Raw genomic sequence first — 10,813 nt, forward strand, 5'->3', positions numbered from 1 at the left:
TCCATTTTCAGTTAAGCTAATTTACAAGAAACAAGAAGAAACTATGCATTGAAAACCTGACTTAACATACTACTATAACAAGATCACATAATTTCTTCTTAGATCACACTAAACCAAGGCAGCAAACCACAGATGACCAAAGTAGAGACCACTGCCCACAGATCCAAGATTTCAAACATCAGCACTGAGCAACCCAAATTGCCAATATAAGAGTCTACAAGCATCAAGAGGGACGGAAATGATTAACCTAGTGTTGGAAAACATTTCCCAGTGCTAGGATGAAAGCAGGGATAAACAGTGATACTCAAAGGGCAAGTGCACCTTGTCCATTTTCAGTTAAGTTAATCCACAAAAATGGCAAGAAACTATGCATTAAAGACCTGACTTAACATGCTATGGTAACAAGATCACGTAAATTCTTCTTAGATCATACTAAACTAAGGCAGCAAACCACATATAACCAAACCAGAGACCACTGCCCACAGATTGAAGATTTTGAACTCAGCACCGAGCAGTCAAAATTGCCAATATAAGAGTACACAAGCATCAAGAGGGAAGGAAATGATTGAAGTGTTGAAAAACATTTCCCAATTCAACGACCCCTTCCCCTCCTTTTCTTCTCTCTCCTCCTCTCTTTGGCTGCTTATTAAGGCCTAACATAAGAAGTCTCAAAATATAGTCGTTAAATGGACATCCCAGTGACGGTTGAACCTCCCAAAATGATAAATCCTGACAATAATATACAAAAGAGAAGGCAACTAATATGTACCTATAGAATTCTTTAATTGCTGCAATGGACATATCTCTCAGCTTCTCATCAGGCCATACTTTCTCCGAAGAAATATCCTGAGAGAAACTCGTTCCCTGTACTCGTAGTGAAGGAGAATTTCCACCAGATCTATCAAAACCTTCTCGGCTGCCAGGCCTATTACGATGCACACCGGTTTGGTCATAAGCACCAGAGCCTGAAAGCCTGTCTGCCATAGAACTTGTCCCAGTTTCTCTTGAGCCATGGCTTGTCTTCTCTACAGAGCTAAATCCATTCGAACCATCTGCTATTCTTCGAGAGTCCATCAAGCTGGAGGAAATATCAGCTACTGAAGTGCTTGACATTGATGACGACCCTCTGTAAGACATGCCCCTGCCAAGCCCACCCTGAGGTCCTAGGGTGATTGAATGAGAATCATCACCTAACCTTTGAGACAAAGGAACTGCCAATGGCCTGGGCTCATGGGGCTGTCTTTCTTCAAACCGAACATCCTGACTGCCCGGCCCACGGACCTGTGACTGCAACGCACGGAAACCACTGACCTGGGCATTTGGAGAGGACAACATACTAGAGCCCCTTGAAGAGAAGTCCACTGGCTGTCTACTTCTTGAAGAATTGATCCCTGACCCACGAGAATTTCTGCCAACCTGGGCATGTCGTTCTTGAGCAGCATCTCTATGAACTTCATCAATCTTCTTTGGCCCTTCGACCTTCCTCCTTTGCTGCCATTTATTTTCCTTAAATCAATCAAATCTTTTAACATGAACCTAACCCTTGAGGAGAGATTCATGTTGTTTGACAAAATCCCCATCCTGTCAAAATATGCATCCATGTGGTCCTTTGCTTTTGCATGGTCAATCATCGCCCCAATAGTACTCATTAATTTGCATAATGCCTCAAGGTCCTCCTCATCAGGAGTCTCCTGTTGAACCCCAACAGTTTCTTTATGCATTCATGCATTATTTTCAGTTAACATTTTCTTCTTGTACAACTCCCCAATTAATCTGATGTTTCCCAACATTCTTCTTCGGGCCTTAATTCTCTTCTCCTCTCTTTCCCTTCAGACTGTTTGATCTCACCCTCCTCTTCAGCTTTATTGGCTTCCTCTTCCTCTCTTTCCCCTCTCTCAAATTCTTCCTGGCACTTGTTCAAAAGCACCCTCTTAAAAGTAATCCTATTCTCATCTTCAGTGAAATCAGGCAACTCTTGAGCAAGATGGCTACACAAGTCAGCATACATCTCACAAAATGTGGGTTCCATCAAAGCCTTATCAAAAATCTGAGAGATAAGACCTCTAAGAGTGGTTGCGTTGTCAATGTTAACTGCTTTCACTTGCTCAAACAATTTCTGAAAATTCTGAGGAGTCAACTTGTTTAGGATAGCTTTCAACTGTCTCTGCTTCTTACCCTCTTCCCCATCCTGAACTTTACCCACTTCATACTTATTCTCAGCCCTGTGCATCACCTGTAATGGAGTCTGAGGTGAAGGCATCAGACCCTTCTGATGGAAGCCAGTACCACGCTGCCACCTGTCAGCATCAGAGTTATTTCTCTGCATTCCCCCCTGAAATCCAGGGGACTGCATTGGGCCAGAAAGTATCCCTCCTGCATATTGGACAGGAGTCTGTGCACGAGGATTCCTCAAAACACCGTAATTACCTCCTTGGCCAGATCGCAAACCTAGGTTAGACCCAAGGCCCACATCAAGACGCAGATCGCGCCCTGGACCTCCAAAAGGACCAGCACCAGGCAGTTTATTCCACCTGTCATCATCAACCAAACCACTTCCACGGCGCTCTAGCCGAGCACCCCCACTTTGCCTGTCTATCGTTCTCCCAGGACTGGGGTGAGAATCACGGTCAGCAAAACGCGAAACATTAACAGAAGGATTGAATGCCTCGGCTATGTCATGTGTCACTTCAAAATTCTCAGGGAGATTAGTACATCTCTCTGCAAATTTCAGAAGAAAATCTCTAGAATATTTTCTTCCAACAAACCCATTTCTATTTTCCTTGCTAGGCACAAAAACATCAACCTGTTGCCCGCTAGTTGAAGGTTCCAATGCTGGTGAAGAGACATCAGCAGCATCTTCCCAGTCATCTATCTCAGCTTTAATTTGCTCAACATCATCGCTAACCACAGCTTCTTTTGGAGATGTCTCAGCTGCTGCTTGGTTGTCATGAATGTCCTCAGAAGGAATCTCTGTGCCTTTGGAGGACTTAAATGCTTCTTTCCTTTCCTCTGAACCTTTGTAAGCCATATACAAATCGAGAGTTGGCCCAGCAGCATCAGCTTTCAGGAGAAATTCTTTCCTCTTCTTTTTCCTCTAGCTAAATTACTTGAAGCCCTACTTATTTCTGGAGCAGGCTTATCTTTGGGAACTGCTGTCTGAACTGATTTCAAGCTGTCTTCAAGACTTTCCGTAACATCACCATCATCCTCAGCACCTGCTTTCAAAGACTCAGACATTGAAACAGAAGAAGAGTCGATCACCTCATCCCTCCCATTTAAAGAGGCATCTGCATAAGAATTGTCACCATGAACACTAGCTAAAGGAACAGCATCACAAGGGGTAGCTTCTCCGGTTTTAAAATCCACAGATGAGGATGTAGGCATCTCCAAATTCGCCTTATCAATACCTCGATCATATCTCTCTTCGTCCAGGCCGGTCCTTTCAGTTGTGCTAGTTGGAACCTCCTTCCCAGAAGCTTCGACCAATGGGGCAGAATCCTGGTCACCCCCCCTGATGATATCAGAATGTTCTAAAGAGACTGAGACAGAAGAAACCACATAACTATCAGACTCTTTCGGCTGTTCAACAACAGGCCCTGTACTTTCTAGTTCACCCCTGTCAGCATCCGTATTATCCAAAATTTCATTTTTCTCGGCGGAGTCATCTTGAATTGATTGTTGAGAACTCTGTGAATTATCAAGAACCGGTACACCAGCAGAAATTTCAGATGACACAGAGACAATGCCTTCCCAACACCATTGCACTTAAGTTCCAAAATATCAGGAGAGAGAGCATCAGTCGTCGAAAGCAATTCACTTACAGACTCTGGAACATCTTCACAAATTCCTGATGGGCAGGTGTCAGTTGTCTTAGCTTCCAAATTCTCAAGCACCCCACTAAGAGAGGATTCCCGTAAAGCTACAGCTGAGATTGAGTTTCCTTCTTCATCAACCTGTTCAGGGATGCTAGAAAATGTTACATGCTAATCTGCAATTAATGAGTACAAAACGATCTGGACCTACTAGAAGAATTTTAAATGCAGTTATGGTTATGGTTGCACAAGAACTAGTCTGAGAATCATCGGTACATCATACCTTGATTGGATGTGGGTCATCTCCTTTCTTTCCTTGCTCATGATTCTTGATAGAATTGGACCTGCTAAGGTTTTCCATTCTCCTTCCAGCAACATTAGTCAAGGCTGCTTCAGTGGAAGAGTGATTGGCAGTTGAAGAGCTGGTTACAGACTGTTCCCCAGAGAAACCAGTCGACCCTACATGTTGTTTGTTAGGCCCTGGCAATGCTCCTAATTGACTTCCAGCGACATTAGTCAAAGCTGCTTCAGTGGAAGAGCGATTGCCAGTTGAAGAGCTGGTTACAGAATGTACCCCAGAAGCACCAGTCGACCCTACATATTGTTTGTTAGGCCCTGGCAATGCTCCTAATTGACTTCCAGGTTCTTTCGACAATGGGCCTCTTGGAACCTCAGAATTTCTAGATGCTGAATTCGCAGAAACGTTGACAGCATCAGGTGATTCAACCTTATCAAAAGCAGGTAAGAGATTTGCAGAAGATAAACCAGTAATATTTTCACCATCAGAACCAATTTTGGGCTTAGATGTCCCCTGTGCAAGAGCTGAAGGAGGAGCAAGGGAATTTTGCATTTGATCCTGCTTGGGTGGCTCCACAGCTGCTCGGATAGAGATGCCAGTCCTCTCAGGAAGCTGCGAATTATCTTGGGAATTCGTTAATGTCATCCTTTGAGCCCTTGGTTGATAAATCTTGATGCCTGAGAGGTGGGGGTCATCTGAGTACCAGATAGAGGATGAGTACTGGGGCCAGCGTAGTATACAGGGCCCCCGAAACTGTTCGTATAATAATTGACTGGATGGTTTGGTGGGTATGAAGATATATGTTGCGCTTGAGGAGATACGTTTGGATGAGACCGGCTTGATGGCACTCCATCAGAAAACCCCTCAGTTCGTTTATCAAGCCTCACCTCTTGATGTGTTTCTGGGTGAGTTATTTTGACAGGAGTCTTGCGAAGACCACCACCAAATTTCGCTCCTTGTTGTTGTGAATATGGACCGATACTCATTCCCAAGGTTCCCAACGGGGGGGAGAATTGGGAATTCATTTGAGCCCCAAAATTCAAGCCCTGACCCTGATGCATGATGCCCTGAGGTTGCATCATGTGGGGCTGCAGACCCGCAACAAACATCTGCTGCTGCATTGGAGGAGCACTTCCCACAGGTAGCATAGGCACTGGAATTGGCATTTGAAGGGAAGCAGATGCCATTCCTTGAGACTGAATCGAAGTATTGGGGCCACTGAACTGAATAGGAACTTGTGGCTGGTTAAAAGGCATTTGTATGGGAATTCCAGATATGGCGTGGGCTGAAGGTTTCTGTGATTGTACTGATGGGGGAATGGGCGGGACTTGATCCTTCTTGCCCTTCGAAACAGTATGGCTGTCCCCAGCAATAGAATGGTCAGAAGCACTCATATCTCGCTTTGGTAATGGATGCTTGGGAGCAGGAGGAACTGGCACCGTGGACCAGTTTTTATAGCATCATGGCGCACCTGTTGGCATTAAGACGACAAGCTTAAATGACATCAAGAAATTATTTAACAATATGCATTGCGATACTTTCATTGTCTTAGCAAAGAGTAAATCAATAGCCCGTGCATGTGCACACATGTGCATTGGTGCAGGTGCACCAATTCCAATCTTCACAAGTAAAGAACCAGAAGAGTGGGGAAAAAGAAAAGGAAAAACCTGATCACGTTTCTGCTCGTCCAAATTTGGTGGAGCGGAGCTCGTTCTGGCAGGAATCTGCGGGAAAAGTTGCATTAGAGGAACCAGCACCATCAGACAAGAATTTGAAGAAGTCAAATAGCATTCAAAATAGTAGATTACCTGCATTCCATTCATGAGACCGACTTAAGGAGCCAAACTGGAAAGAAAATCCTTTAGAGGCATCTCCAGGAGCTATGCCAAGAGAAAAAGAAAATTCAGAATATTAGCCAAGTCCTTGTAATCAGCGAAACTAGTAATTAAACACGCTGGCCAGTTGGACGTATTCTGGATAAGTATTCCATGAGAAATGGTAAAATCAATTAAGCAGCAAAATATACATTTCATATTTGGTAGATAGCAAAGTATCATATCAGCTCAAGTTTGCATTAACCAAGAAAGGCAGAATCACATACCCTTTTGGGGTGTTGAGGAGGCGGCATTTCAGACGAACTCACGGCGGGTGGTTGAGAAGTTGGAGCCTTTGGAAGAGCTCGGGTGCTTCTATTGGAGGCTGGAGGTGTTTCAGCAGGCTTGGCAGTGGCGCTCGTATGTCCAGCATCAGATTGTCCTGAAATGCAGCAGAGGAAACATAGAATAACAAAATCAGCCATAACCAGCAAAAGGGAACATTAAGACATATATTTCCCCAAGAACACCGGCTCCATCAGCCTGACTTCCTCTCACAATCGCACACAATCAAAAACAAACGACACCCGACACGCTGAAGGAAAGTTCCGAAATTTATTCCGCGGATGACATCGTACCCTGCGACTGGGGCTGGGGCTGGGGCTGTACATGGGCGCCATTCTGCAGATTATGCTGAGTCGGAGGAGCACCCACGGCGGGCTCCGAGGGGATATTCGGAGGCCGTACGTTTACCCTAGATTGGCCTCCCTGCGCATTATTCGACTTCTTGTAACTGCGAAACGCCGCAATCCGTCAATCAAAACAAGCCGAACTCGCACGACCCAGAAATCAAAATCCGAAATTTCCTACGAAAACAGGAACCCCGACCCCGAACCCGAATCCCCGGACGGGGAGGGGGGACGGCCGGCGGATTCCCGAAACTTTTTTCTCTTGTATTTTTTTTTCATACCTCCGATTGGTGGAGAGAGAAGGGGGAGGGGCGGGGGCACCGCCGCCCTTACTGTAACCGCCCGAGGAGCTCCGCTGCTGGTTGAAGCTCGCGGATCGCCCGGTTCTACGATCTTGCGCCGCCTCGCTCTTCTGGTACCTGGCTTGATTGAAGGACATATATCCCGACACTGCAAAGATCCTCCCACGCGCCGAGTTTTCCGTTCCGGGGCCGATCCCTGACCCTGTCCACCGCCACCGCCGCCGCCGCCGCCGCGCCGCCGCCGGAAACACGGATCGGAAAAAAGAAAAAGAAAAAGACACGAGCTCGAAATCAGCCTCGCCGGGAATCGGAGAAAACGGCAAGCGCCGGAAAACAAGAGACCCGATTAGGGCAAGCTCGATGGGGGAAGGGAGGGAGGGGGGATTACCTGGGAGAGGAGGAAGCCGCGGAGGACCGGGGAAGGCGAGCTAGGGTTTCAATCGGCGGTCATGAGAAGCGCACGCGCGAGGGTAGAGAGAGAGAGGGAGGGGGAGGAGAGAGAGAAGGCAGGATGGGGGAAATGAAGGGGGAGGAGGGGGTGGAGAAGGGAGGGGAGGGAGGGCAGGGGAGGCGTGCGCGTGTGGGTTTTTTTTCTTTTCTTTTCTTTTTTTTCTTTCACTGTTTTTTTTGGGTGTGCTGTGGGGTGGTGTTGTGTTGTGTGGGTGGTGCGTGAAAAGAGAAAAAAAAGGAGAGAGTTTTACAGAGAGAGAGATAAGAGGGAGAGGGAGAGGGGAGTGAGGTGGTCAAAGCTAAAGGGCAGGTTTTGTAGGAAGGAGAGAGAGAGAAAGGGGAGATCCAATTCCAATTCCAATTCCAATTCCTCACATTGGGAACTTTGTTGGGCTTTTCTTCCTTATTCTTTTGGCTTGCTTTGAAGGTGGGTTTTCTCCCCCTCCCCAGATATTTTTTTCTTTGGGAGATTTTAAAGAAATCATCAGGTGAATAGTTCTTCTCTTCTTCCTTTTTTTTTTTTTTTTTTTTTTTTGAATTATTCTTAAGCGCACACGGTTTGCAATATCGGTAAGGATGCTAAAAAAGTGGTATCGCGAGAATATGGAAGTATATCTTCAATTATTGCTTTATTCGTCTCAATCATTCAATGTCGTCTCTATCCGCATCGGATTTTGGTTACCAAATTATGCAAGACCGTTGTTTTGTGGCGAATGACGCCTTTTTTATTCATTTATTTATAAATTTTGCTTTTATGCATGCTCTAATGGATTATTGCGCCAATTCTCTCCCTTTATTTATTAATAGATTATAATGATGATCATCGATTTTTAGTTTAGTGAAAATTGTTGTTTTGACCAAGCTTTGTCATGCTTCAATCGTGAGGTGAAAAATTTCTAAATATAAGCTTTGTCATTACTTTAAGGTAATCTTTGCTTTGCCATATAGAAAACAAAATTAGTAAGAATGCTATGATGTCACGCTCCTCATCAGCTTTGTGAAATGGTCCTACCAGATACATTTCCTTTGTCATATTCAAATTTAGGAAGCCAAGGATCGGTCTCCATAAGTATAAATTAGGCAACAAAATCGAGTGACGAAAATAAGTCTGTTAAGTTTGATTAAAAGCTTCCTTAATGAGCAATTCAAAAAAGGGCAAGGCGAGAATATAAAGTGGAGGGGGAAACGGTGGTTGGAACCAGTGAAAAGACAACCTTGTCCTACAACTTACGTTGCCCATTATATCCTCCGCAAGATCTGCAATTACATGGCGACGTGTCGATATGGGATCCCCGAGAACAACCCCGTTTAGAATGTGAAATTATTGTAAGGAAATATGTATAGCAAACTGTAGACGTTTGTCATCTGTTCGATTGGAACGTGGTTACATGGAGAACACACATGAAATTGGAAATTCTGCCAAAAAACTATGACTTTTCTATTAATGTTATGAAAAGTATGCTACTGATAATTGTGGATCACACTAAGCCTAGCGATCTAAATACGTTTTAGCACATAAATCATGTTCACTAAATGCATTTTTATTTCCTTCACTTGATTTTGAAGTAGCTTTTCTTCTTCGAAAAAACGAAAATGAAATTAGAAATTGTGATGTGATAAGCATGACATATTACTTAAAAAAACGAAGCAATTTTCGGCCCAAATGTGAAGTTCTATGACTTTTTACTTTTAATGAAAATATTTGAGCTTTAATATATATTAAAGAGACACCGGAAATTATATTATTTTAGTAAATTTACGCTTATTGATAAATTTTTATAGATTGCCATTAACTTACGAAGTGCTACCGACAGGGGCTTATCATTATTTTAGTGTTATAATTTCATGATCGGATATTATAACTCAAAAGATTTCCGGAAAATAAACATAAATTTTAGAAAATTGGAAAAAGAAAATCCCAGAATGTATATAGTCAAAATACAAACAAAATGAAGCAAAGAAGAGAAGAGGGCAACGGCTGCTGCCGCCGCCGCCGCCTGCGGATGACTCTCACCAAGACCAATAAACATTGGCCGCTGCTGCGGTGGAGCGAGGATTTGACTAACCAACCGGCTAAAGAGGTCTGCCTAATCACCGTCCGACCCCGAGGACGGCCGAGGTGGTCATCGGCCACCACCAGCCCTTTGCCTTCCCTCTTTCTCCTGTTTAATTTTTTTATCTTTTTGTTTTCACTCCATTTCTTCCCTTCTTTGTTTCTTTTTCAATTTTCAATGTTTTATTTTAAGGTTCGTGTTTGACAACTAACGATGGTAATAATGAGCCATCTCAGCTGCATATAGCAATTAACGGCCTCATAGGGGTAGTTGTTTTGAGGGTCCCCGCTGTACATTTTAAAGTTTAGGATATGTGTTTTATAAAAGATGTGAAGTCAGATTTGCTTCAGAGGTTTGGCCTTAAATATCAAAAAAGAGTACGATTTTTTATGGGATAAAAACACAAAGTCTGAAAATTGTGGCGGTTGGAGGCGCCTTAGTTCTAAACATTTTTTTTTTCCTTCCGTGCGATTCAGCTCGAACACTTGGTTTTGCTTGACTTTTTAGTCATTCCATTAGAACTTTTTTTTTTGGACAATCATTCCATTAGAACTTAAATGCATGAAAAGAATAGATTTAATAGAGATCCTAAGATGCGAAAGTATTTGAATTTTATGACTTAGCTGCACGCAAATAAGTTTTAGGATTAATTGCTCAACCGACACAACTTTTAGGAGTCCTGTAGTCATTATCCCCTAATTCTATCAATATAAGTCATCTGATTAAGTCAATTCATTGTAAGTATATCGACAAGTCAACCGATAATGATTAGGAAAATAGAATAGGCATAATAAAGTTGAGGGACAAACTCATGACCTGTGTCATGTTCGACAAACTGTTGTAAAAAAGTCCTAAGTTGTCAAATAATGAGTTCACACTGCATTTACAGCATATTTCTAACAATTTCCACCTTATTATTTTCATGGTCAAATTTCTAGTTATTTTTTCACTATTGGTAATGACATAATTCACTGAACATTGAATAAATACATCTTTACGTTTCCGTATGTAAAACCGAGCAATTTGCATTTCAATTTACTTCTTGTGGGTAGAATATGAAGATATTTTGTCTTCAAAATCTATGATTAGGAAAAGGCAAAAAAATCCAAGAAATTATTACGGTTCCTCGACGGAAATGTTCCTGCAAGGTTGCGTTCTATTGATATGTCGTTAGGCCCTCATTAGCAGATTTTTAAATGGTTTCTTTTTTTGGTTGTCATGATTTGCTCTTTTCACCAAACCTAACATTATGTCACAATTTTGCTAGTTTAGTATAACAAAATCTATATATACATCTTCAACAAAGTAGAATTGAGTACTGAAGAGTATAAGGACTCTTAAGTATGACAAATAACCAAGAAAAAAATAAAATGGAGCAATTCAGTCCAAATATG

The 10,813-nt window shown here is 43.0% G+C and overlaps 3 protein-coding genes across 3 annotated transcripts in view; 1 reads left to right on the forward strand and 2 right to left on the reverse strand.

Annotated features, from left to right (window-relative positions):
• Positions 1 to 15, forward strand: part of LOC104446391 — a 1,723-nt gene extending 1,708 nt beyond the window's left edge. Inside the window, exon 3 of the mRNA XM_018875051.2 lies at positions 12 to 15. Coding sequence (XP_018730596.2) covers positions 12 to 15 — 4 coding nt within the window. The remainder of the gene's footprint in view (positions 1 to 11) is intronic.
• A 531-nt stretch (positions 16 to 546) lies between these two features.
• On the reverse strand, positions 547 to 7,420 carry LOC120293719 (eukaryotic translation initiation factor 4G-like). Its single transcript, XM_039313444.1, is given in 14 exon segments — positions 547 to 1,505; positions 1,508 to 1,691; positions 1,694 to 1,736; positions 1,738 to 1,828; positions 1,831 to 3,094; positions 3,196 to 3,687; positions 3,822 to 3,953; positions 4,096 to 4,711; positions 4,765 to 5,564; positions 5,778 to 5,834; positions 6,212 to 6,366; positions 6,563 to 6,717; positions 6,895 to 7,117; positions 7,304 to 7,420. Coding segments are annotated over 13 exon segments (5,106 nt in total). The 5' UTR covers positions 7,053 to 7,117; positions 7,304 to 7,420.
• Positions 3,391 to 4,756, reverse strand: LOC120294122. The gene is made up of 2 exons (XM_039314086.1): positions 4,096 to 4,756; positions 3,391 to 3,953 (listed from the first exon to the last, which is right to left on the reverse strand). Exons 1-2 carry the CDS (start codon positions 4,753 to 4,755, stop codon positions 3,606 to 3,608), a joined length of 1,008 nt encoding a protein of 335 aa, XP_039170020.1. The 5' UTR covers position 4,756; the 3' UTR covers positions 3,391 to 3,605.
• Positions 7,421 to 10,813: the final 3,393 nt, after the last annotated feature.

This window comes from Eucalyptus grandis, chromosome 5 (genome assembly GCF_016545825.1).
Source record: "Eucalyptus grandis isolate ANBG69807.140 chromosome 5, ASM1654582v1, whole genome shotgun sequence".
NCBI classification, from domain to species: Eukaryota; Viridiplantae; Streptophyta; class Magnoliopsida; order Myrtales; family Myrtaceae; genus Eucalyptus; species Eucalyptus grandis.

Excerpts from the sequence above, each read along its gene's own strand:
- LOC120294122 (XM_039314086.1), bottom strand. The coding sequence starts at position 4,755 with ATGACATTAACGAATTCCCAAGATAATTCGCAGCTTCCTGAGAGGACT. Across the intron at positions 3,954-4,095 it reads ATGACCCACATCCAATCAAG|GTTGATGAAGAAGGAAACTC; the intron begins GTATGATGTACC and ends ATCCCTGAACAG.